Source organism: Gigantopelta aegis, chromosome 11 (genome assembly GCF_016097555.1).
Source record: "Gigantopelta aegis isolate Gae_Host chromosome 11, Gae_host_genome, whole genome shotgun sequence".
NCBI lineage: Eukaryota > Metazoa > Mollusca > Gastropoda > Neomphalida > Peltospiridae > Gigantopelta > Gigantopelta aegis.
This window is the reverse complement of record NC_054709.1, coordinates 8,144,491-8,172,295: the sequence shown is the minus strand read 5'-3', so window position 1 is coordinate 8,172,295 and position 27,805 is coordinate 8,144,491. Positions and strand designations below refer to the sequence as shown.

The 27,805-nt window shown below is 39.8% G+C and overlaps 1 protein-coding gene across 1 annotated transcript in view; it reads left to right on the top strand.

Moving 5' to 3' along the window:
• LOC121385524 (eukaryotic translation initiation factor 4B-like) overlaps positions 1 to 27,805 on the top strand; it is a 45,790-nt gene that overhangs the window by 14,203 nt on the left and 3,782 nt on the right. Inside the window, exons 7-14 of the mRNA XM_041516231.1 lie at positions 274 to 591; positions 2,095 to 2,191; positions 7,229 to 7,266; positions 7,830 to 8,076; positions 9,672 to 9,775; positions 10,668 to 10,921; positions 11,411 to 11,540; positions 19,026 to 19,104. Of these exons, the coding sequence (XP_041372165.1) occupies positions 274 to 591; positions 2,095 to 2,191; positions 7,229 to 7,266; positions 7,830 to 8,076; positions 9,672 to 9,775; positions 10,668 to 10,921; positions 11,411 to 11,540; positions 19,026 to 19,104 (1,267 nt within the window). The remainder of the gene's footprint in view (positions 1 to 273; positions 592 to 2,094; positions 2,192 to 7,228; positions 7,267 to 7,829; positions 8,077 to 9,671; positions 9,776 to 10,667; positions 10,922 to 11,410; positions 11,541 to 19,025; positions 19,105 to 27,805) is intronic.

Sequence of the window (27,805 nt, the reverse complement as noted above, 5' to 3'; positions counted from 1 at the left end):
GGGCTCATTTTCACCCCCATTTCTTTTAAAGACTGTCAGAATTATCCAATCTTTTGACATCCAGTAGCTGATGATTAATTAACCTATGCTTTAAAACAAAAGCTATTTGATATATAAACAAACTAATTTACATAACTGTGCCTTTAAACAGATATTGAGATTATTTTTTTTCCCCTCTGGTTTTTTTTTTTCTTTTTTCCAAAAAGCATGTATTAAGGCAGCTACTGTAATTTGTTTTTCTCAAACTGATGAGGAGCTCACATTGTTTTTCAGATGATAGAAGCAGTGATCGTGGTTTTGGCGATCGCTATGGAGACAGGGACAGCAGGAGTTTCGGCAGTGATAGGGGAGGTGATCGGGGTGGTTTTGGTGATCGGTATGGAGATCGCGACCGAGGTTTTGGGGATCGGGACCGTGGTTTTGGGGATCGGGATCGAGGTTTCGGCGATCGGGACAAACGTTTCGGAGGTGATCGAGATTTTGGTGATAGAAATCGTGACGGTGGGAGATACAGTGATCGCTATGGCGACCGAGACAGTGGCAGGAGTTATGGGTTCTCTGATCGCGATGGTGGAAGAGATGGAGGTCGAGGTAAGGGCAGGTCCATACAGGAATTCCGCAGTTGGGGGGGGGGGGGGTAGTGCAGGAGGAGCACAGTGGGTGAGGGTAGTGTGGGAGGAAGTTGTTAGGTTTGACAACAAAGGTTATGGGGTGGGGTGTAGTGCAGGAACATAGTGGGTGAGTGTAGTGTGGGAGGGAGCTGATAGGTTTGACAAAGGTTATGGGGGTGGGGTGTAGTGCAGGGGGAACAGTGGGTGAGTGTAGTGTGGGAGTGAATTGATAGATTTGTCAACAAAGATTATGGGGTGGGGTGTAGTGCAGGAGAAACAGTGGGTGAGGGTAGTGTGGGAGGGAGTTGATAGGTTTGACAACAAAGGTTATGGGGTGGGGTGTAGTGCAGGAGAAACACTGGGTGAGGGTAGTGTGGGAGAGAGTTGATAGGTTTGACAACAAAGATTATGGGGTGGGGTGTAGTGCAGGAGAGACATAGTGGGTGAGGGTAATGTGGGAGGGAATTGATAGGTTTGACAAACAAGGTTTTATTGGGTGGTATTTAATGATTAGACTTGGCAGGTTTGTGTAATAGTGACTTAATTGGTTTTGACCAAAAGGGAGTGAGTATAGCACGAAACATTTTATTCAGTATCACATTGTGATTTGCTACGCAAGTGTCAGTGATTTTAAAACATTAAACAGTACAATTGACTAGAAATATCGCTAATCAAGATTATGAATAAAAAATGTACCCTGTATAATTGGGGTTTTAGGAGGGATATCATAGATGGGGCCCACTGGGCTATTTCTCATTCCAGCCAGTTCACCACGACTGGTATATCATAGGCCATGATACATGCTATCCTGTCTGTGGAATGATGCATATAAAAGATCCCTTGCTACTAATGGAAACGTGTAGTGGGTTTCCTCTCTAATACTATATATCAGAATTACCAGATGTTTGACATCCAATAGCTGATGATTAATAAATCAATGTGCTCTAGTGGTGTTAAAAAAAGAAAAAACTTCTTCTAATGGAAAAATGTAGCAGGTTTCCACTAAGACTAAAAAGTACCAAATGTTTGACATCCAATAGCCGATGATTAATAAATCAATGTGCTCTAGTGGTGTCGTTAAACAAAAAAAACTTCTTCTAATGGAAAAATGTAGCAGGTTTCCTCTCTGAGACTGTTAAAAATACCAAATATTTGACATCCAATAGCCAATGATTAATAAAATCAATGTGCTCTAGTGGTGTCGTTAAACAAAAAAAACTTATTTTAATGGAAAAATTTAGCAGGTTTCCTTTTTAAGACTTCCTTTCTAAGACTAAAAATTACCAAATATTTGACATCCAATAGCCAATGATTAATAAATCAATGTGCTCTAGTGGTGTCGATAAACAATACAAACTTTAACTTTAACTGTACTAAATGGTTGGTGTTTTAGGCCTCACAAAAATTGTGAGAATGACAATTTCATTTGCCTGTTGATTATGATTTCCGTTTTCATAGAGGTCTGTGTCTTTTTGTGTTTCAGGTTTTGGTGGTCGCGATCAGGGGGGTAGTTACGGCAGTGGATACCGGCGGGAGGGTGGATACGATAGGTATGGACGTAGGGAGCGGTATGGGGACAGGTAATAATTCTTTGTGGAATTATCACTGTCTGCGTGCACGTATTCCTGCTTTTTTAATATACTCTTCAAAAAAAGAAATGCATAGAGCATATTTTTTATAACATTAATTTTGAAATAACACAATAGTGAATGTTTTAGTATTATCTTATTCTATAGCTAGTGGATATGATATCATGCAATTCTGAAGCTGACAAAATGCATGATTTGACGTCAGCACGTGCAAATGTTTTTCACAATATCCATAATAATGGTTGCAGAGCTCACATTTATCACGTACAAATCGTGCACGTACAGCACGTGCACTACCCCTTGACAGAAAATTGAGTTACATTCACACACGCATTATCGATAGTGTCGCTACGTAACATTGAAATTATGCCCAGGCTGACAGAACCACAACGTAACAACGCAATTGGCCGGATGGAAGCCGGGGAATCGCAATCAACAGTTGCACGTCTTTTCAACACATCTTAAAGTACAATATCTAGGCTTTGGCACCGTTGTCAGCAAACTGGAGTGTCACGTGACCGCCCCATATCCGGTCGTCTCAGAGTTACCACACCGGCGCAAGACAGATACATACGTCTACGACGTTTACGTGACAGATTTCTAACTGCTTCATCATCAGCTTCTGCCATACCTGGGATGCGAAGAATTTCGGACCAGACCGTAAGAAACTGTTTACGTGAAGCCAGTATCCTAGAAGACAAGCTAGACGGATAATTTTAACCGCGCAACATAGGCGTCTACGGCTTACATGGTGCAGACGTTGTCTGATATGGCGTCGACAGCAGTGGCGAAGAGTGACTCACCAACGAGTCGCGTTTTTTGCTTCAACGCGCCGACGGCAGAGCTAGAGTTTACCGACGACGTAACGAGCGTTATGCCAATAATTGTGTGCGGCAGGTGGACAGATATGGAGGGGGGAGTGTTATGGTATGGGCGGCCATCACCACTGGCAGAACAGACCTTATACATGTCCCAGGTCATCTAACAGCCCAACGTTACTGCAACGAAATTCTCCAGCGTCACGCCATAACTTTCATCAACACAGAAAATGTCACCTTCCAGCACGACAATGCACGACCACATAGCGCACGTATAACAACATACTTCCTGAATCAACACAATGTCGGAGTGATGCCATGGCCTTCAAGATCACCTGATCTTAACCCCATCGAGCACCTGTGAGATGAACTAGATCGACGTTTACGGCAACGTAACCCTGCGCCACAAATGCTACCCCAGCTGCTCCAGGCTTTGCAACAATCATGGGCTACAATTCCCCAGCCTGTGAATCAAGCATTATTTGATTCCATGCGTAGGAGGTGCCAAGCTGTCATTGCTGCTCATGGGGCTCATACTCGATATTAGTGTCCATGACCGTGACCTTGATACGGTGGCCTTATCCTGTTGATTTGATAAACGATTTCATTCCAAGTGATGATCTGATCATGTTTAACAAGTTTCAATTTTACTGCTCTGGTATTGAGCAAAGATATGATGCTATAAATTTGCAATCCAATCCTAACATATACCAGTTATGCATTTCTTTTTTTGAAGAGTATAGCTTTTTATTTTCGTCTGTCGACAGCTTTGCAAAACCTTTGTATGTGCTATTTAACATTGTGCAATTTCCCAGTGCATCATGACTGGTATATATCAAAGGCCATTGTATGTGCTATTATGTCTGTTGGATGGTACATATAGAAGAACCCTTGCTACCTTTTGTTTTCGTCTTTGTCGACAGCTTTGCAAAACCTTTGTGTGTGTTATTTGACAGTGTTGAATTGCCCAGTGCATCACAACTGGTATATCAAAGGCCATTGTATGTGCTATTATGTCTGTGGGATGGTGCATATAAAAGAACCCATGCTATTAATGAAAAAATTTAGCAGATTTCCTCTCTAAGACTATATGTCAGAATTACAAACTGTTTGTTATCCAAAAGCCAATGATTAATAAATCATTAATTTATTCATTTCAACTTATTTTCGTGCTTATATCTAATTAAGATTGAAGCACACTGTCCCGGGCACACACCTCAGCTATCTGGGCTGTCTGACCAGGACAGTGGGTTAGTTGTTAGTGGTTAGTGATAGAGGAGAGGGTGTAGTGGTCTTACACCTACCCATTGATTTGAGTCGTTAAAACTCGTTCTGAGTGGGAGTCGGTACTGGGCTGCGATGCCCTGTACCTACCAGCCTCATGTATATTGGCTTAACCACGACATCACAGGCAATGTGCTCTAGTGGTGTCTTTAAACAAAACAAACATTTTGTTGAATTGGCATTTCTGAAACGGGATTGGAGGTATTTTATCTTGCAGGGTGATCAGAAAAGTTTGCCAATTATTTTTAAAAAAGCAAAACCTATAGATAACAAGAACTTGATTACACACTGTCCCTAATGTCCCCATTGATATGCTTTATACTGCTTTTTTAGTTTGTATGCTATTTCGACGGTTTAATGTGCTTTCTCATTATGCGCTTAGTCACACCGACTTCCTGTGAGAATACTTTAAATAGGAAAGACATTAGTCTTTATACAACAAGTCGGGGTGGAACGTAGCCCAGTGGTAAAGTGTTTGCTTGATGAATGGTCGGTCTAGGATCGATTCCCGTCAGTGGCAGGGCTAGCTCTGGCACTTGCCAAATTCGCCAATAGCGAATTTCAAAAACAATTTGCGAATTTTATTTTAATCTGGCAAAATGTTTGCATGTAATAAATGATATTTTGTTAGAAAATATCTGGGTTTCTGCAGTTTTTGAAGTTTAATAGATAATTTGGCGATAGGTTCTGCTGACCCAGAGCTAGCCCAGAGTAGGCCTGTTGGGCTATTTCCCGTTCCAGCCAGTGCACCACAACTGGTATATCAGTGGCTGTGGTGTGTGCTATCCTGTCAAGGATGGTGCATATAAATAATCGCTTGCTACTAATAGAACAATGTAGCAGGTTTCCTTTCTTAGGCTATATATCAAATTACCAAATTATTGACATCCATCAGCCGATTATTAGTAAATCAGCGTGCTCTAGTGGTGTAGTTAAGCAAAGCAAACTTCTTTATATGACAAGTCAAATTGTATGCGACGAGTCGGTGTGACAAATTTGATAATGAGAACACTGCTTTACCGTTGGGAGTTGCTTATTTGCCTAGGTCTGAAAACAAACTAGTATATGGCAGATTTTGATCTATTCTTGGGTGGGTGTTTTTCTATTTGAATACATTTGTTTGCTTATGTATGCTTTTTTTGTCTTCTCTTGGGTGGGTGTTTTTCTATTTGCATAAATTTGTTCATAAAATCTCTGCTTTGTGTATGCTTTTTTTTTTCTTCTTCTTTTTTTTTGTGTTAATAGTAACAATAAATAAATATTGTGTTGCAATGTTGTTTTTAGGTGTGTGTGGTTTTTTGGATGGTGTGTGTATATGCAGATTTTTTATTTGAGGGGCTTCTTAGTATATTGGAAATGGTGATTTCCCTAGAAATTAGGCAAGGCATGGTAGGTCAAACACTTTTGGGGCATTTTCATCGTTTTCGGGGCACTTGTTTTTCATTAAAAATACACAAAAATTAATTGAAATAAACATTAATGTAATTTATATGTTTGCTTTAATAAATGAATGACAAAATATATAAAAGGCATACTTCATTCATTAACAATACCTTTTTGGGTGATTTATAAAGTCAGTTTTATAATTAATTAGTGAAAAAGGCTTGTTTAATCTCAGGGCAGTATGGCACTGATTAAGGCAAGATGGTGCTAGACTATTGAGGCATGGTGCTGCACCATGCTAAAACAAGCTAGGGAAAACACTAGGAAATAAAATTGCAGAAATTGAGAAATATTAATTATCTGAAGCTTTACTTTTTCTTGTTATAACGTTATCTTTTGTTTAAATTTCAATGTTAATTAAAAATAGTTGAACAGGGCTCGAAACTTGCCCAAAAATATGGTGGCCCAAAAAATAATGATGGGTGTTGGCAAATTATGGTTAGCGAACCACAAACCACGAGCAAGATTTTAATGTGGAATAAATGTATGCAATACAAATATTAATAGTGGCTCATATGTTATAGCTGCAAAGACTAACGCCATTATTTTTTTATATTTAAATCGCCCAAACGGCATATTAGTTGTATTTGGCGACCTGGCCACAGGCTGTTTCGAGCCCTGAATGTCTGTTAGTAGTTAATTTATACTACTGGAGATTTTGGGATGTGATTAAAAGCGTGAAAAGCTTAACTTATCATTGAATGAGTTGGAAACACTAAACAAGTAAATAAAAATCACTAGGTGGGGGACATAGCACAGTGGTAAAGCGCTTACTTGATGGCATGGTCAGTCTAGGATTGATCCCCGTTGGTGGGGCCATTGGGCTATTTCTCATTCCAGCCAGTGCACCACAACTGGTATATCAAAGGCCATGGTATGTGCTATCCAGTTTGTGGGATGGTGGATATAAAAGATCCCTTGCTACTAATGGGGAAAAATTTAGCGGGTATCCTCTCTTAAGATTATATGTCAAAATTACCAAATGTTTGACATCCAATAGCCGACCGGCCTCGGTGGCGTCGTGGCAGGCCATCGGTCTACAGGCTGGTAGGTACTGGGTTTGGATCCCAGTCGAGGCATGGAATTTTTAATCCAGAGACCTACTCCAAACCCTGAGTGAGTGCTCCGCAAGGCTCAATGGGTAGGTGTAAACTACTTGCACCGACCAGTGATCCATAACTGGTTCAAAAAAGGCCATGGTTTGTGCTATCCTGCCTGTGGGAAGCGCAAATAAAAGATCCCTTGCTGCTAATCGGAAGAGTAGCCCATGTAGTGGCGACAGCGGGTTTCCTCTCAAAATCTGTGTGGTCCTTAACCATATGTCTGATGCCATATAACCGTAAATAAAATGTGTTGAGTGCATCGTTAAATAAAACATTTTTCTTTCCAATAGCCGATTATTAATAAATCAAAGTGCTCTAGTTGTGTCGTTAAACAAAACAGACTTTTAAAAAATCACTGATTTTACTGCCTTCTATTTCAGATCGGAGAGACAAGAGATTCGGGAACCTAGTAGTAGTGGTAAGTTTTGAACACTTTGGAATTGGGCGGGACATAATCCAGTAATACAGTGCTTGCTCAATGTGCGGTCAGTGTGGGATTGATCCCCATTGGTGGGCTATTTCTCATTCCAGCCAGTGCACCACGACTGGTATATCGAAGACCATGGTATGTACTACCCTGTCTGTGGGACGGTGTATGTAAAAGATCTCTTGCTGCTAATCGAAAAGAGTAGCACATGAAGTGGTGACAGCGGGTTTCCTCTCTCAGTATCTTTGTGGTCCTTAACCATATGTCTAACGCCATATAACTGTAAAATAAAATGTGTTGAGTGCGTCTTTAAATAAAATATTTTCTTCCTTCCTTCTCGCAATATCTGTGTGGTCCGTAACCATATGTCTGACGCCATATAACCGTAAATAAAATGTTTTGAGTGCGTCGTTAAATGAAACGTTTCTATTTTATTTGTTCCCGTAATAAACCCTTTTCTACTACAACTCGTGTTTTCAGCTGCACATCAGTCGCTTTCACTTGTGATATCGCCGATTGTGTGTTCTGTAAATAAAACATTCACTATATTACAGACGGGGGAAAGGAGAGACCTCGATTACAGCTGCAGCCGCGGTCAAAACCAACCGAAAAAGTGGCCGCGCCCGAACCGGCAAAGGAAGTCTCCCGCTCTGCGTCTATATTCGGCTCGGCGAAACCCGTGGACACAGCGTCGAAAGAAATGGAGATTGAGAAACGGCTAGCTCAGCAGAAAGTGCTGGGAGACCACTACAAACTGGACGAAGAGAAGGAGAACAGGGATTACAGCAACAGGAGAGAAATGTAAGTGTTAAAACTTTCTATTAGGTTTCTCAGACAAAATTGAGTTCACCCTATAATAAGGGCATGGTGACAAAGGCACCATGGCGGATTTTCGATTCACAGTGACCAGGCTTTCTGCCAGAAAATAATTTGAGTGTTTGGTAATAAAAACAAAACAGATTAAATGTTGTTAAATTGGATACTACATTTCATGCACGTGACCTGTCTAAACATTTAAAAAATATTTCCATTAATTTCCAAGATTTTTAAAGTATGCAATTTTACCATCCGTGCCCTCTGGCATAAATCCTGATGGCAAGTAAGGATGAAAAACATAGCATTTATTGTTGGGTGTCATGATAACATTAGAATATTGGTCTAACCATATGTTAGACCTCTGATAGTAGCCTATAGTCGGGGCTTCTAGAGTTTTTCTTATAAAATCCACTAGCCATGGGATCAGTAAGTTTTACATTTTTACTTGGCACGATAAAAAATTCACTAGCCCTGCTTTACTTTAAGTTAATACAATTTTACTGAATAATAATCAGATATATCACCTAAAGAGGGAGATAGAGCTTAAAAATACTAACATTGGGTGGGTTGGGCTGGGCTGGGAACAGGATATTGATATTTACCAAATAGACTTAAACTACATCATTTGACCAAAACATTTCACTAGCCATCTGGCATGGCAATAGTAGTTATTTACTAGCCCAGCATTGAATATCACTAGCCATGTGAGTGGAGGTACCATAATCTAGAAGCCCTGTCTGGCATGGCAATGGTAGTTATTTACTAGCCCAACATTAAATATCACTAGCCATGGGAGTGGGGCTACCATAATCTAGAAGCCCTGTCTGGCATGACAATAGTAGTTATTTACTAGCCCAACATTGAATATCACTAGCCATGGGAGTGGGGCTACCATAATATAGAAGCCCTGTCGTGCATGACAATAGTAGTTTATTTACTAGCCCAACATTGAATATCACTAGCCATGGGAGTGGGGCTTCCATAATCTGGAAGTCCTGTTGGGCATGGCAATAGTAGTTATTTACTAGCCCAACATTGAATATCACTAACCATGGGAGTGGGGCTACCATAATCTAGAAGCCCTGTCTGGCATGGCAATAGTAGTTATTTACTAGCCCAACATTGAATATCACTAACCATGGGAGTGGGGCTACCATATGGGAGTGGGGCTACCATAATCTAGAAGCCCTGATGGACATGGCATAGTAGTTATTTACTAGTCCAACATTGAATATCACTAACCATGGGAGTGGGGCTACCATAATCTGGAAGTCCTGTCGGGCATGGCAATAGTAGTTATTTACTAGCCCAACGTTGAATATCACTAACCATGGGAGTGGGGCTACCATAATCTAGAAGCCCTGTCTGGCATGGCAATAGTAGTTATTTACTTGCCCAACACTGAATATCACTAGCCATGGGAGTGGGGCTACCATAATCTAGAAACCCTGTCTGGCATGGCAATAATAGTTATTTACTAGCCCAACACTGAATATCACTAGCCCTGCTATAGTTTTAAAATGTGCTAAGGTGTTGTTACACAAACATTCCTTTTTCTAACTGTTGTTTGATTACCACAGGTCATCAGGAAGTCGCCCACGACGTGACAGTAACCGATCCAGTGACGGGGAACCCAAACGAGAGAGACATCTCAGTAACAGTTCTGGGAAAGGCATTCGAACAGGTGAAACTTTATCATTATATCTAGGAGCTCTTACTCCAAGAGAGGAGCTGGACATAGTCCAATGGTAAAGCGCTCTCCTGATGAGCGGTAGGTCTAGGTTCGATCCTCGTCAGTGGCCTCTTGGGTTAAGTATATTTAAAAGAGAAAATTATCTTAAGTTTTCTCCATTTCTTCTTTCAGACAGTGCAGCACCACTAATGGTATATCAAAGCTGTGGTATGTGCTATCCTGTGATGGTACCTATAAAAGATCCCTTGCTACTAATGGGAAAAAAGTGGGGGGATTTTCTCTAAGATTATGTGAAAATAACCAAATGTTTGACATCCTAATAAGATTTCTATAGCTGATGATTAATAAATCAATGTGCTGTAGTTGTGTCGTTAAATAAAACAAGTTTTACCTTTTTCCCGCCAAGAGAATGCAAATGATGAACAAAGGTTTCTACCGACAGAATTCACTTCGACTTTTAGGTCACAATATTCATAGAAAAATTTAAGCGTGAAGGGCAATGGGCAGTTGCATCCCCAGTAGGTTTCTCTGATGTATTAATGTTTATCAGTAAAAAGTATCGCCCAATGCCCATCCCCCTCCCCCAAAGAATGTTTTTATATACATCATCTCTGTGTATCCTGGAATAAAAGTAGATCTGGATTTACACACATCGCTACTATGAAAGTGCATGTAAAAAATCCCTGTCTGCTAATGAACAAATGTATCGGGTTTCCTCTGATGACTAGAGTCAGAATTACCAAATGTTTGACATCCAGTAGCCGATGATTAATTAATCAATATGCTCTAGTGGTGTCGTTAAACAAAACAAACTTCTTCAAACTTAACTAACTTTCTCTTCTTGTGTTGCTCAGTAAGTTTGATGACCGATTTTCGTTTTCAGTACCTCCGCCAGTCACTAACAGCCGGACACGCAAAGACAGTGATTTATCGAACCATTCAGACGTGGTGTCCGACGAGAGAGAGGATGCGAAAGCCGTCACACCGACTAAAAAAGAGGAACTTGCGAAGTTGGTTCCCGCTCCACCGCCCAAGGAGAATGTATGGGAGATTCGAAAGACGGGGCAGCATTCGCCCGGATCTCAAACATCAGAGCCACAGTCGCCCCCGGCAACAGAGTCTAACCAGTTACCAAAGGTAGGTGTTATACACGGCCTGGCAGGGCTAGCTATGTGTGATCAAAAAATTTCGCCAAATTATCTTTAAAAAACCCCCAAAAAAACAAAACAATTCCGCCAAATTAAAATAAAATTGTTAAATTCGCAGTTGGCGAATTTGGGGAGTGTCAGAGCTTGCCCTGCCTGGTGGAATTTCCTGATCAGTGTTCTGCAGCTCATCATATTGTAGGAACGTAGGCTGTCAGGTCCCATGAAAAATCACTAGCATCTCTCTCCCACCACCCCTCCTCGCATTCCACCCCGCTCTGCCACTCCCAAATTCACCAATTGCGAATTTAAAAAAACCCAGATGGGCATACTTTATTTTAATTTGACACTATCATTTCATGTAATGATATTTTGTTGTTAAAAGTGTAATAGAGAATTTTGCCAGTTTGCAACAAAATATAAAAACCGAAATACTTCTTGTGATAATTTCGTCGCTGTAACTTTTGTTGTTCTCTTTCAGTCTCCGACTTCACCAGTCTCACCAACCAATGCCTGGTCGAAAGGACGGCCCGATGTCCGCTCACAGAACAGTTCACCGAGTGATAACGTCTGGTCAAAACGGCAGCAAACCCGCGAAGATGGGGGCAAAGGTAGACTTGAGCAATTTATTCTTTTCTTTTTAAGGGGAGGGACGTAGCCCAGTGGTAAAGCGTTCGCTTGATGCGCGGTTAGTATGGGATCAATCCCCGTCGGTGGGCCCATTGAGCTATTTTTCGCTCCAGCCAGTGCACCATGACTGGTATTTCAAAGGCCGTGGTATGTGTTATCCTGTGTATGGGATGGTGTGTATAAAAGATCGCTTGCTGCTAATCGAAAAGAGAAGCCCATGAAGTGTCGACAGTGGGCTTCCTCTCTCAATATCTGTGTGGTCCTTAACCATATGTCCAATGCCATATAACCGTAAATAAAATGTGTTTAGTGTGACGTTAAATAAAATATTTCCTTCCTTCCTTCAAAACATAAGCATATTCTCCTAAGGATAGTAGTCTGGTCTGAACATCCAACAGCCAATGGGATGGCCTAAAGTTCTTTCAATTAGTCGTCCTTCCTGTTCTGGGTCACATGACTGTAACTTCCTTCTTTCTCCTTTGCTGATTTGGTTCAGACATCTTTCTTTTCTTTTTTCCTTTGCTCCAGTTAATAATTTCTATCTTTTTCCTTGTTTTGCAATGGGATGTAGTCCAGTGGTAGAGCATTTGCTTGAAGTGTGATGGGTTTGCAGAATCAATCCCCCTCTATTTTTTTTTTTTTTTTTTTTTTGGTCTCCTTTTTTTTTTTTTTTTTTTTCTTAATTATTTTCTTAATTTTTTTTTTTTTTTTTTTTTCTTTTCTTTTCTTTTCCTTTTCCTTTCATCCAGTTTTTTCACTGTACTAAACAAATGTAGTGTAACAAAATTACCACACAAATTACTACAGATTCATGTACTAACATCGCCGCGGACATATCTTTTATATTTACAGTGAAATCCCTCTAAACTGGACACCCTTACAGCCAAGTGAAAAGCCTGGTTGAAAGAGGTGTTTGGTTAGAGAGGTTAATTTCTGTACTGATTTTTAAAAAGGGACCGTGAAAAACATTCGGTTTTGAGGGAACTCCAGTTTACAGAGGGTCTGGTTTTGAGGGAACTCCAGTTTACAGAGGGTCCGGTTTTGAGGGAACTCCAGTTTACAGAGGGTCTGGTTTTGAGAGGTTTCACTGTTTTAAAATGCTGAAACAAATCTACTTTACAAATTACTGGCACATAACCAATGCACAAAGATAATAATCATTTGTGCATTTTATGCACTAACATCAGGTTGCACATAATCTTTATAGCTACTCCATGTGTTTGAACCGGCCTCGGTGGCGTCGTGGCAGGCCATCGGTCTACAGGCTGGTAGGTACTGGGTTCGGATCCCAGTCGAGGCATGGGATTTTTAATCCAGATACTGACTCCAAACCCTGAGTGAGTGCTCCGCAAGGCTCAATGGGTAGGTGTAAACCACTTGCACCGACCAGTGATCCATAACTGGTTCAACAAAGGCCATGGTTTGTGCTATCCTGCCTGTGGGAAGCGCAAATAAAAGATCCCTTGCTGCTAATCGGAAGAGTAGCCCATGTAGTGGCGACAGCGGGTTTCCTCTCAAAATCTGTGTGGTCCTTAACTATATGTCTGACGCCATATAACCGTAAATAAAATGTGTTGAGGGCGTCGTTAAATAAAACATTTCTTTCTTTCTTTCCATGTGTTTGAATTGGGCTATTTCTTGCTCCAGCCAGTGCACCTCGACTGGTACATCAAAGGCTGTGGTGTGTACTACCCTATCTATGGGATGGTGCATATAAAAGATCCCTTGCTGCTAATCGCAAAGAGTAGCCCATGAAGTGGCGACAGTGGGTTTTTTCTCCCTCAGTATCTGTGTGGTCCTTAACCGTATGTCCAACGTCATATAACCGTAAATAAAATGTGTTGAGTGTGTCGTTAAATAAAACATTTCCTTCCTTTGTATCAAGTGACCAGTATTTAGCTCGAGTCAGTACAGTGCTTGCATGAGGTGTCTGGATCCGTTGGGGTTTTTTCCCGTTCCAATCATTACCACGACAACTGACAATTCAAGGCCATAGTATGTGCTGTCCTGTCTGTGGGAAAGCACTTGCCTGAAATACAGTCAGTCTAGGATCGATCCCCATCGGTGGGCCCATTGGGCTATTTCTTGTTCCTACAAGTGCATCACGATTGACAAATCAAAGACCGTGGTATGTGCTGTCCTGTCTGTGGGATGGTGCATATGAAAGATCTCTAATGGAAAACTGTTGTGTGTTACCTCAAAAGATTTACATCCAGTAGCCAGTGATTAATTAATCAATGTGCTTAATGGTTTCATATGGGCAGGACGTAGCCCAGTGATAAAGCACTCGTTTGATGTGCGGTCGGTCTGGGATCGATCCCCGTCGGTGGGCCCATTGGACTATCTCTCGTCCAGCCAGTGCATCACAACTGGTACATCAAAGGCCGTGGTATGTGCTATAATGTTATATCAAAGACCGTGGTATGGGATGGTACATATAAAAGATCCCTTGCTGCTAATCGAAATAACTAGCCCATGAAGTGCCGACGGCGGGTTTCCTCCCTCAGTATCTGTGTGGTCCTTAACCATATGTCCGACACCATATCGCTGGGTGAGTGCAAGAATGTTGTATATACAAAATTCCCATTTTGAGAAAACGAGCATTGAAAAATAATATCGCTGGGTCAGTGCAAAAATGTAGTATCTACAAAATGTTGATAAATAAGGTCTTAATTTTCACAATGTAATGGACCCTATATGTTCCAGAGCAAAAATGTTGTATGTTCATATAACAGGTCTGGTTGCTTAATTTGAAGTCAGCTAAACTGCTGTAAATGTATTGTAGTTGACTCGGGGCGAAAGTGTTGTAAGTGTTATATCAGTGTATGCTGCTTCAGATTTTGGAGGAAACTATCAAAAGAAGAATACAAAAAGTCGTGGCTTCCGTGATTATTTTATTATTTTTTAATGCTCGTTTTCTCAAAATGGGAATTTTGTATATACAACATTCTTGCACTCACCCAGCGAGCGATATAACCGTAAATAAAATGTGTTGTGTGCGTCGTTAAATAAAACATTTTCTTCATTTCCTTCCTTCATTAACCAAAATAACAATTGGAGTGCTGGATGATAGCAAGTACTTGGCTGCAAACTCGGTACCTCCTAGCCTATTTCTCGTTCCAGCCAGTGCTCCACAACTGGTGTAACAACGGCTGTGATATGTATTGTACTATCCCCTCTTTGGATGCTGCTTATAAAAGATCCCTTGCTGCTAATAGGAAAGAGTAGCACATTGTGTGGTGGCAGTGGGTTTCCTCTCTCGTTATCTGTGTTGTCCTTAACTATATGTTTGACGCCATATAACTTGTAATTAAAATTTTTGTTTAGTGTTTAGTGGTGTGTCGTGAAATAAAACATCTTCAGGGCTTCTAGATTATGGTAGCCCCACTCCCATGGCTAGTGATATTCAGTGTTGGGCTAGTAAATAACTACAACTGCCATGCCTGACAGGGCTTCTAGATTATGGTAGCCCCACTCCCATGGCTAGTGATATTCAGTGTTGGGCTAGTAAATAACTACAACTGCCATGCCTGACAGGGCTTCTAGATTATGGTAGCCCCACTCCCATGGCTAGTGATATTCAATGTTGGGCTAGTAAATAACTTCTATTGCCATGCCAGACAGGGCTTCTAGATTATGGTAGCCCCACTCCCATGGCTAGTGATATTCAGTGTTGGGCTAGTAAATAACTACTATTGCCATCCCAGACAGGGCTTCTAGATTATGGTAGCCCCACTCCCATGGCTAGTGATATTCAGTGTTGGGCTAGTAAATAACTACTATTGCCATCCCAGACAGGGCTTCTAGATTATGGTAGCCCCACTCCCATGGCTAGTGATATTCAGTGTTGGGCTAGTAAATAACTACTATTGCCATGCCAGACAGGGCTTCTAGATTATTGTATCCCCACTCCCACGGCTAGTGATATTCAATGCTGGGCTAGTAAATAACTATTACCATGTCAGACAGGGCTTCTAGATTATGGTAGCCCCACTCCCATGGCTAGTGATATTCAATGCTGGGCTAGTAAATAACTATTACCATGCACGACAGGGCTTCTAGATTATGGTAGCCCCACTCCCATGGCTAGTGATATTCAATGCTGGGCTAGTAAATAACTATTACCATGCACGACAGGGCTTCTAGATTATGGTAGCCCCACTCCCATGGCTAGTGATATTCAATGCTGGGCTAGTAAATAACTATTACCATGCACGACAGGGCTTCTAGATTATGGTAGCCCCACTCCCATGGCTAGTGATATTCAATGCTGGGCTAGTAAATAACTATTACCATGCACGACAGGGCTTCTAGATTATGGTAGCCCCACTCCCATGGCTAGTGATATTCAATGCTGGGCTAGTAAATAACTATTACCATGCACGACAGGGCTTCTAGATTATGGTAGCCCCACTCCCATGGCTAGTGATATTCAATGCTGGGCTAGTAAATTACTACTATTACCATGCACGACAGGGCTTCTAGATTATGGTAGCCCCACTCCCATGGCTAGTGATATTCAATGTTGGGCTAGTAAATAACTACCATTGCCATGCCCGACGGCTAGTGACAAAAAGTTGTCAAATGCTGCATTTAAGTATATTTTGTAAATATGAATATCCTGCACCCACCCCCATCCTCAAAATTCTTTGTGTTTTTGAGCTCTATCTCCTTCTGTAGGTGACATTATTACTATTAGTAACAATGTATTAACTTAAAGTAAAGTTGGGCTAGTGATTAGTAATCGTGGTTAGTAAATATTGAAAATCATTGATCCCATGGCTATTAGATGTTATAAACATTCCAGAAGCCCTGATCTGTACGTCTGACCCGTAAACGTTTAGTTTTCATAACATATCTTTCCTATCTGTCATACGTCATCAAAGTGGAATGGTGGGGTGTTACGTACCATAACTAGGTTACCATGACCTACTTTTAATGGGTGTATCCTGGAAAGTCATTCGATGAATATTTTAATCTGTCTGCAAATGAACTGTATGCAGACAATTAAGGGACTGGTATATCAAAGGCCATGGTATGTGCTATCCTGTCTGGTGGATGGTGCATATAAAAGATCCCTTGCTACTAATAGAAATATGTAGCAGGTTTCCTCTCTAAGACTGTCAGAATTACCAAATGTTTGATGTCCTGCCTGTGAAAGTGGATACAGACTTGGATGAGAATCCTAATTATTCACAATTCTGAATTTAGCACTGACTGTTCCAGCCAGTGCTCCACAACTGGTGTAACAAAAGCAGTGGGTTGGTGCATATAAAAGATCCCTTGCTGCTGATCAAAAAGAGTAGCCCATGAAGTGGCGACAGCAGGTTTCCTACCTCAATATCTGTATGGTCCTTAACCATTATGTAATAGCCGATGATTAATTAATGTGCTCCAGTGGTGTCGTTAAACAAAAGAAACTTTAACCATTATGTCTGACGTCATATAACTGTAAATAAAATGTGTTGAGTGTGTCATTAAATAAAACATTTCCTTCCTTCTTCCTTCTTTTTCCGGAGACGTAGTCTCGGTGACGGCTGCAGGTTTCCTCTTTTTCACTGAATCAAGTGTTAAAATAACCACATAAAGACAAAATGGCCATAGTTTAAAATGCGATCTTATCCTTTGTTAGGTACATTGGGGCAGGACGTAGCCCAGTGGTAAAGCGTTCGCTTGATGTGCGGTCAGTCTGGGATCGATCGCCACCAGTGAACCCATTGGGCCATTTCTCGTTCCAGCCAGTGCTCCACAACTGGTGTAACAAAGGCCGTGGTATGTGCTATCCTGTCTGTGAGATGGTGCATATAAAAGATCCCTTGCTGCTAATCGAAAAGTGTAGCCCATGAAGTGGCGACAGTGGGTTTTATCTGTCTATGTCTGTGTGGTCTGTGTTGAGCGCGTCGTTAAATAAAACATTTCCTTCCTTCCTTCCTTAAGTATACAGCCATTGCACCACGACTGGTATTTCAAAGGCTGTGGTATGTGCTATAATGTGTGGGATGATACATATAAAAGATCCCTTGCTATTAATGGAAAAGAGTGGGTTTTCTCTCTAAGTCTAAATGTCAGAATTACCAAATGTTTGACATCCAATAGCCGATTTATGAATTAATGTACTCTAGTGGTGGATATTGAATATTTTAATCTTCCAGCAGTGAACTGTATCCAAAGATTTAACTGTATCTTGTTAGGGATTTATCCAGCTGTTCTGTGGGTCTGAACATAGGCCCCTTCCCAAAAGAAAGTGGCACAGATAATCCCCAATTTCTGTACTAAAAGTATACATGTATACGTGAAGGGTACACGGAAATAACCAGTGATGTCACATTTTTAGTAAGTTTGACACCCAATAGCCCATGTATTTTTTGTGCTGGGGTGTCGTTGAACATTCATTCATTCATTCATTTTTAGTAAGGTTTTAAAATTTTAACGTTTACAACTCTGTAGTCGTGACCTAAGAAAGCATAATTTACCAACTACTTTTAATGGTCTTTAACCTTTTAATTTAGTGCGTCATTGTGACCATGATATACACAACTGAATTACTCACACTACTTTTTCCAATCCCAGACAAATATCCTGGATAAATCCCTGCTTGTTGTGATAAGACGTACCTTAAGCGAGTGATATTTTCTTGTGATAAGACGTATGTTAAGCGAGTGATATTTTCTTGTGATAAGACGTACGTTGAGCGAGTGATATTTTCTTGTGATGATATGTATGTTAAGCGAGTGATATTTTCTTGTGATAAGACATATGTTAAGCGAGTGTTATTTTCTTGTGATAAGACATACGTTAACTGAGTGATATTTTCTTGTGATAAAACATACGTTAAGCGAGTGATATTTTCTTGTGGTAAGACATATGTTAACTGAGTGATATTTTCTTGTGATGAGACATACGTTAACTGAGTGATATTTTCTTGTGATAAGACATATGTTAAGCGAGTGATATTTTCTTGTGATGAGTCATACGTTAACTGAGTGATATTTTCTTATTATTATCCACATAGTTCAAGCTATTCAAGGAAATATAACCAGTATGACCCATGTGTGTCATAATGATTTCACTTGCACAACAAATGATCATATAATTTTGTGAAGCGACGTCATAATTTAATGCAGCTTTCCCACTGTAAACCCTTATCACAATGACATCATTTCTAAAAATGACGACGTTTCGTCATCTCTTTTTAGTTACATTTAAAACGTTTTGACATGTTCCTAGCTTATTATTCGTGAAAATAATATTTTGGATAATGTGGATAATAAAGAAATTATTACACTCAAGTGTGAGTCATACTGATTTTACGAAACTCGTGTCAGGATTCATGTATTACCCTCGCTCTTGCTCGGGTAATACAATAATCCTGACATTCGTTTCGTAAAATCAGTACGACATACAAGCTTGTATAATAATCTCTATTGATGAGATGCACGTTAACCGAGTGATATTTTCTTGGCCAGGTCCCTCTGACGGCTCTCGTGGTCGAGGACGGGGTCAGGGGTCAAGTGGCAGAGGGAGAATCTCTGACTTGAAACCCAAGTAAGTCGTTGCAGCTTGAGCTTTCTGTTGAGCTTCCAGTCAGCCAGGTCCAGTCAGCTTCATATCACCACTATGGAAATAGGGAATAACTGGTTACTGTCTTAAGATATCGCTTTATCCTGAAAAGGTTAGAATGGCTAATGCAGCGAGGCTCTGCCGAGCTGTATTCGCCATTCGTCCTGAGCAGGATAAAGCCGATATCTTAAGACAGTAACCAATTAATTCTTTTATCCTGCAATCCTACAGGGATATTCGGAAAAACTTTAATTATTCCAGTTTTGTGTACGCAAATCGAGTATTGTCAACCTGGCATGGCTTTTGACGTATAACGTCATATAAAATGCATGACGTCATTATTTGTAAGACGCTAGCTACATTCTGTCATATTAAAAAGGGCATTTCTAAAATTCATAAATAAATATACAAGTTTTGTATTATCGCAAAACTAAAAGTTATTTGTATTCACTGTACTTAAACAACTGATTTAAAAAGTATATTTATTGAAAATCTACTCTGAAATACTCGAGTCGAGTCGGGCTTATGTCACGTGACCTATATTTTTGGTCAGTGCCTGAAAATATAGAGATTTATTTAGTCTTCATATCTTGCCAAATGTATACACGATTGCTGGATAAAACAAAAAAAGACTGTCCTTAGTTTTGCTGCCATTGTAACAGGGAACATTTTGTTCAGGATAGTGTCACGATTTGCTATCACCGCTATGTTAACAACAAAAATAGACGGTCCTTAGTTTTGCTGCTATTGAAACAGAGAACATTTTGTTTAGTGTCACTGTTGGTAAACAAAACCCCCAAAAAACCGGTCCTTCGGTGCTTATGATTTGAAAATTGATTGTGAGCAAGAAACTGTTCTCCTGAAATTACGTACAAGAGCAATTGCTACCCGCGTAACAGTTCACAGTAATTTTAAATAAATGTTAATGATATCAGCGTGTGACGAGGCAAGCATTTTTTCGCCCACATGGAAATAGTTTTGCACGAGACTGGTCCTAAATTTTTCTGCCATTGTAACATTGTAACAGGGAATATTTTGTTCAGCATTGCGTCACGATTCGCTATATAAATTTCGGGGCCGGGACATAGTCCAGTGGTAAAGCGCTCGCTTGATGCGCGGTCGGTTTGAGATCGATCCCCGACGGTGGGCCCATTGGGCTATTTCTTATTCCAGCTAGCACACCACGACTAATATATCAAAGGCTGTGGTATATGCTATCCTGTTTATGGGGTAGTGCATATAAAAGATCCCTTGCTACTAATAGAAAAACATAGTGGGTTTCTCCTCTAAGACTATATGTAAAAAAAAATACCAAATGTTTGAAATCCAACAGCCGATGATCAATGTGCTCTATTGTTGTTTAACAAAACAAACTATACAAATTTCAGAGATCTCTACACAATTCTAAAATATTAAAACAGTAGTTGCTAATTAATTTTCAATTGACTAGAGATATTGCTATCAAGATTTTTCGAAAACAAAATGTTCCCTGAACGGAAATATTTGTTCATCATTGTGTCACAAATAGCAGAGATTGTTACACAATTTTAAAACATCAAATATTAGATGCTACTCAATTTTCAACTAATCACCGACTGTAGATAATTGAAATTTTAGAAACAAAATGTTCCCTCTGCAAGATGTTTCCTGCTAATAGAACCCTTTTGACCAATAAACTTTACCATTAAATAAATTTTCTTATTCCATTTCTGCATATACAGTGAAACCCCTAAAACGTGGACCCTATGTAACCGGAAATCCCTCAAAATCCTTTTAACGGATAAATTAAAATTTTCTCATTGAGAATATCATTGTCTGCATATTCAGTAAAACCTTTTAAAAACAGGACCCTATGTAACCGGAAATCCCTCAAAACCAGCCCCAAATTCAGCAAGCAAATGTTTCGCTAACGTTTGCAAACTATTTGATTGGTTCCCGACATGGCCATTCTGTTTAACGCAAAGTGTATAAACCAGTCTGGCGGACATATTTCCTCTCAGTCTGGCTGAACGTAGCCAGGATGTTTGTCCAAGATCCCTTTTTATATATCGGAAGAGAACATAAACTGTCTGAACTGGATTCTCCTAAAAGCAGGACTTTTTAATTGGTTCTCTGGGTCTCTGGTTTAGAGGAGTTCCACTGTATATATGTATATGGTGGTTATGGTAATTTTCATGTATATAGTGGCCCAAACTGGTTTTTACGCTTTGCTAATTTTGTATGTATGAAAATAATATATATCAAAACGTTTGAGCTATTATGAATATTTTGAGCAATTATGAATATTTTGAGCTATTATGAATATTAGAACAACAAGAAATGCATTGAAAATACAGGCATTGAGATGTTATGAAATAGTATTTAACCAGTAATTTAGTTGTTGAAAAGTATTAGTGGGGAGTGGGGAGGGGGGCATGGGAGTTGGGCGTTGCCCATTTGTAAACCACTCGCTTGATGCGTGATCGATTTGGGATTGATCCCATTCCGTGGGCCCATTGGGCTATTTCTCGTATATCAAAGGCCATGGTATGTGCTATCCTGTCTGTGGGATGGTTCATATGAAAGATCCTTTGCTGCTAATGAAAAACAAAATGTAGCGGGTTTCCTCTTAAGACTTTGTCTGTGAGAATTACCAAATGTGCGACATCGAATAGCCGATGATTAATAAATCAATGTGCTCTAGTGGGGTCGTTAAACAAAACAAACTATTAGTCAGAAATCTGTTACAATGGCACTGAACTCTAATAGTCTCTTTAACTGTACACGTTTGGATGCAGTATGAAACCTAGTTTCTCATTAATGAAATAATTTTTTTATTAAAAAAACAATGGAGTCGTTCTGTTAGTTGTTTTCCTGTCCGACTTGGTAAGTATTCCATGTTTTCTTCTTTTTCGTTTTTTTAAATAACAAATCAGACGTATGGATTTTGAAACAAAATGACATTTGGTCAGTAAAAAAAAAATATAAAATGGGTCATCTAGAATTTCTATAAAATCCACTAGCCAGGGGAGCAGTGATTTAAAACATTACTAGCCATGATTAAAAATTAACTAGCCCTACTTTACTTGAAGTTAATACAGTTTTATTAAATAATATTAATAATCAGCAGGGTCTCTGCCAGAGGGTAAAACGGGTATGGCGCCATACTCAGATTTTTATTTTTTTAAGTTAACATTTTTACAAAATTAATGACTCTTATCATTATTGTATGATTTTCTTAACCCTAAACCTAAACTTAACCCATTTTCTTTCTGGGGGAGGCCCCCCCATACCCCCTGTTGACTGTGGTTGCATTCAATTCCATAGTGCCATACCCCAAAATATCTTTCTGGCAGAACCACTGATCAGATATGTCACCTAAAGAGGGAGATAAGCTTAAAAACATTGGAGGTTGGGGTGTGGGCAGGATATTCATATTTACAAAATAAGCCTTAACATTTGACAAAGAAAAATTCACTAGAAGCCCTGTCGGGCATGTCAATAGTAGTTATTTACTAGCCCAACATTGAATATCACTAGCCATGGGAGTGGGGCTACCATAATCTAGAAGCCCTGTCTGGCATGGCAATAGTAGTTATCTACTAGCCCAACATTGAATATCGCTAGCCGTGGGAGTGGGGCAACCATAATCTAGAAGCCCTGTCTGGCATGGCAGTAGTAGTTATCTACTAGCCCAACACTGAATATCACTAGCCATGGGAGTGGGGCTACCATAATCTAGAAGCCCTGTCAGGCATGGCAACAGTAGTTATTTACTAGCCCAACACTGAATATCACTAGCCATGGGAGTGGGGCTACCATAATCTAGAAGCCCTGTCTGGCATGGCAATAGTAGTTATTTACTAGCCCAACATTGAATATCACTAGCCATGGGAGTGGGGCTACCATAATCTAGAAGCTCTCTCGGGCATGACAATAGTAGTTATTTACTAGCCCAACACTGAATATCACTAGCCATGGGAGTGGGGCTACCATAATCTAGAAGCCCTGTCTGGCATGGCAATAGTAGTTATTTACTAGCCCAACACTGAATATCACTAGCCATGGGAGTGGGGCTACCATAATCTAGAAGCCCTGTCTGGCATGGCAATAGTAGTTATTTACTAGCCCAACACTGAATATCACTAGCCATGTGAGTGGGGCTACCATAATCTAGAAGCTCTATCGGGCATGGCAATAGTAGTTATTTACTAGCCCAACACTGAATATCACTAGCCATGGGAGTGGGGCTATCATAATCTAGAAGCCCTGTCTGGCATGGCAATAGTAGTTATTTACTAGCCCAACACTGAATATCACTAGCCATGGGAGTGGGGCTACCATAATCTAGAAGCTCTATCGGGCATCAATAGTAGTTATTTACTAGCCCAACACTGCATATCACTAGCCATGGGAGTGGGGCTATCAGGCATGGCAATAGTAGTTATTTACTAGCCCAACACTGAATATCACTAGCCATGGGAGTGGGGCTACCATAATCTAGAAGCTCTATCGGGCATGGCAATAGTAGTTATTTACTAGCCCAACACTGAATATCACTAGCCATGGGAGTGGGGCTACCATAATCTAGAAGTCCTGTCGGGCATGGCAGTAGTAGTTATTTACTAGCCCAACACTGAATATCACTAGCCATGGGAGTGGGGCTACCATAATCTAGAAGCCCTGTCTGGCATGGCAATAGTAGTTATTTACTAGCCCAACACTGAATATCACTAGCCATGGGAGTGGGGCTACCATAACCTAGAAGCCCTGTCTGGCATGGCAATAGTAGTTATTTACTAGCCCAACACTGAATATCACTAGCCATGGGAGTGGGGCTACCATAATCTAGAAGCCCTGTCAGGCATGGCAATAGTAGTTATTTACTAGCCCAACACTGAATATCACTAGCCATGGGAGTGGGGCTACCATAATCTAGAAGCTCTGTATAAAGATACCAACAGGATTTCAATTCATGTTTGTTTCAAAAGTGTAAGGGGTTGCATGTAACCCAGTGGTAAAGCACTTGCCTAATGTACAGTCAGTCTAGGATCGATCCCCGTCGGTGGACCCATTGGGCTATTTCTCGTTCCAGCCAGTGCACCACGACTGGTATATCAAAGGCTGTGGTATGTGCTATCCTGTCTGTGGGATGGTGCATATAAAAGATCCCTTGCTGCTAATCGAAAAGAGTAGCCCATGAAGTGTAGACAATGGGTTTCCTCTCAATATCTGTGTGGTCCATAACCATGTGTCCGAGTTTTTTTCCCTCACTAAGACTGTGTCAAAATTACCAAATGTTTCGACATCCAATAGGCAGTCCATGTTTATTGGTTTTGAGCTCATTAAAAAAAACCCCAAAAACTCATCTGAGGTGCAAGGGTCATAGGATTGAACCCTTCTGTGGACCCATTGGTGTTTATCCTGTCCCAACCAAGGCTGCACAATTGGTATTGCCGTAAAATCAGGCTGTGTGTGGTATGTGTTCTGTCTGGGAAAGTACACACAAAATATTATTTTCTACTACTGAAAAATGTTTTCTAAAATCTATCAGAATGATCAAAATGTTTGACATCCATTAAGCAAATGATTAATTTTTAAAATGTGCTCTAGCGGTGTAAATAATAAAAAAAATTTTTTACGTTAACGGTGACAGGTAAGTTATATCAGGGCTTTAGATTGCACTAAAGCTGAGGCAATGAAAGGTGTGCTCAAAATAAGCAAGCCCAAATTCAGTACAAACATGCTAACCTCAACATTTCATTTCAAAATCAATGGAATGTTAAAGGCATACTGTCACGGATTTAAGGACCTTATTTCTTGAAAAATGGATAATAAATAAAAATTACATTAATTGTTGGAAACCAAATCTAGCTATCACATCACCTTAACTGAACCATGGTGGAGTGAAATCCATGTCAACCCTCTCAACAATTTTAGTTTTTGAATTATGGACCATTGCCTTAATTCTATTATTTTTACAAAATGTCATTAATAAATGGAGTATGGTGGTTATGAAGATGGTTGAATAAACTACATTTAGGGACAAATCAAATTATTTTTGTTCAGGTAATACTTTGTTAGACCATTAAATAGGTCATTGATCTGTGACAATATGCCTTTAAATAGGTCAGTGATCTGTGACAATATGCCTTTAAATAGGTCAGTGATCTGTGACAATATGCCTTTAAATAGGTCAGTGATCTGTGACAATATGCCTTTAAATAGGTCAGTGATCTGTGACAATATGCCTTTAAGCTAGATTAAAATAACCAGGGATGTGAGAGCTATGCGGAAACACTCTTTTCCATTTCGTCTAAAAAAAACAAAAAAACATGATGTTCAATACTGTTGATCACACAAAGTTCATTTGCATGTTTTCACGGCTTTATATTATAAGTTATAACCAGTTTAGATTTGTTAGCATTGAATGCAATTTTTGGTAGTTTCAGGGGTTGCAAACAACAGTTTTCCTTCAGAGGCCCTTGGGTGGCCCCTGGACCCCGGCCGCAGTAAGCTTTTTTGTTCAGCCCTTCTCACATCCCTGAATAATTTAAAATCCATTTCTGAATATATACAACTCTTTGCCAGCTATTATTAACATTAGTGCAGAAAAAGACTCAGAGTAGACAAAAATCCTGTTGTGCCCAAATTAGTGATATATAAAGCTCTGGTTTATTCCAGCCAGTCCTCCTTGATTAGTTTATGAAAGGCTGTGATGTGTGCTATCCTGTCTGTGGGATGGTGCATATAAAATATTAATAAGTCTGTGCTCTAGTGGTGTCGTTAAACAAAAGAAGCTTTCTTTAGAGATTTGAATTTAGATTCTATAAACACAGTAAATTCTATAGTATGTAAAAATTGCGTACTCTGTGGAAAGGACTCTAGGTTTCTTGGCCTGTGTTTACATAAATAGTTTACCTCAGTGGCATGCATCCACAAGAGTTACGGTGAAACGTAGCTCAGTGGTACAGTGCTCGCCTGATGGATCTAGGATCGATTCCTGTCGGTGGACCCATTGGGCTATTTCTCGTTCCAGCCAGTGCTCCACAACTGGTGTAACAAAGGCTGTGGTATTTACTATCCTGTCTGTGGGATGGTGCATATAAAAGATCCCTTGCTGCTAATCGAAAAGAGTAGCCCATGAAGTGGCAACAGCGTGTTTCCCCTCTCAATATCTGTGTGGTTTTTAACCATATGTCCGATGCTATATAACCGTAAATAAAATGTGTTGAGTGTGTCGTTAAATAGAACATTTTCTTCAACGAGAGTTACTTGATCGGATGGATTTGTTCAATTAGAATCAGGTATATGAATTGTCATGGTATGCTTGTAGTGTGTATTATTCTAGTGTGTGCGGGGAACATTCGCGATTCGATACTCAATTTTCAGAGATCGCTATACAATTTTGAAACATTAAACAGTAGTTGTTAATTCAATTTCCAAATGACTAGAAATATATTGTGTGCAACTGATTGTGTGTATGTGACTGGTTATGTATGTGAGTGAGTGAATGAGTGAGTGCGTGAGTGCGTGCGTGCGTGCGTGCGTGCGTGCATGTGGGAGTTTTGCTGGTTGTGTGCTTGTTAGTTCATGAGCCAGGACCAAAAATTTTGTCAGTTGGTACCACCTGGTGGGACAAATGCTCATACTCGAGTCATAGTGATTTTTGTCAAGGACTGCATCCCTCGGGAATGGAAAAATTATGATAGCATTGCAGGAATCACAGCTTTCTGTGTGTATCCACCCGTTTTGTGACCTCTGACTCATGGACTATGTGGTTGTGTGGGAGTGTAGCTGGTTGTGTGCATGTGTGGGGGTGTGGCTGGTTGTGTTGTGTGTGGGGGGTGTCTGGGTGGATGCACCTTTTATTGATTGCAGGTTTTTTCTTTATTATTGGTATTAACCTATTGCGTTTTATATAGATCTACTAACCTGTGTTACATAATTTGTTGGCTTTCTGTTAACAGTCATCTAGGTAACTCACTCTGAGCTGCAGGAAATTAAGTTTATTTAGAAATTGTTCACGAAAATGTCAAGAATTGCATTCAAATAATCCTCAGCAAACATGTTTCCAATACCCACAATAGCGGTGATTTGATATGAGCTGGTGAAGAAGAGTAATAAAACATTTATGTTAATAAAACTTAAAAGTAGATGTATCAAAATCTTACTATTACTAAAATACATGTATCAAAATCTTACTATGACTAAAGTATATGTATCAAAATCTTACTATGACTAAAGTACATGTATCAAAATCTTACTATGACTAAAGTACATGTATCAAAATCTTACTATTACTAAAATACATGTATCAAAATCTTACTATGACTAAAGTACATGTATCAAAATCTTACTATGACTAAAATACATGTATCAAAATCTTACTATGACTAAAGTACATGTATCAAAATCTTACTATGACTAAAGTACGTGTATCAAAATCTTACTATGACTAAAGTACATGCATCAAAATCTTACTATGACTAAAGTACATGCATCAAAATCTTACTATGACTAAAGTACGTGTATCAAAATCTTACTATGACTAAAGTACATGTATCAAAATCTTACTATGACTAAAGTACATGTATCAAAATCTTACTATGACTAAAGTACATGTATCAAAATCTTACTATGACTAAAGTACGTGTATCAAAATCTTACTATGACTAAAGTACATGTATCAAAATCTTACTATGAC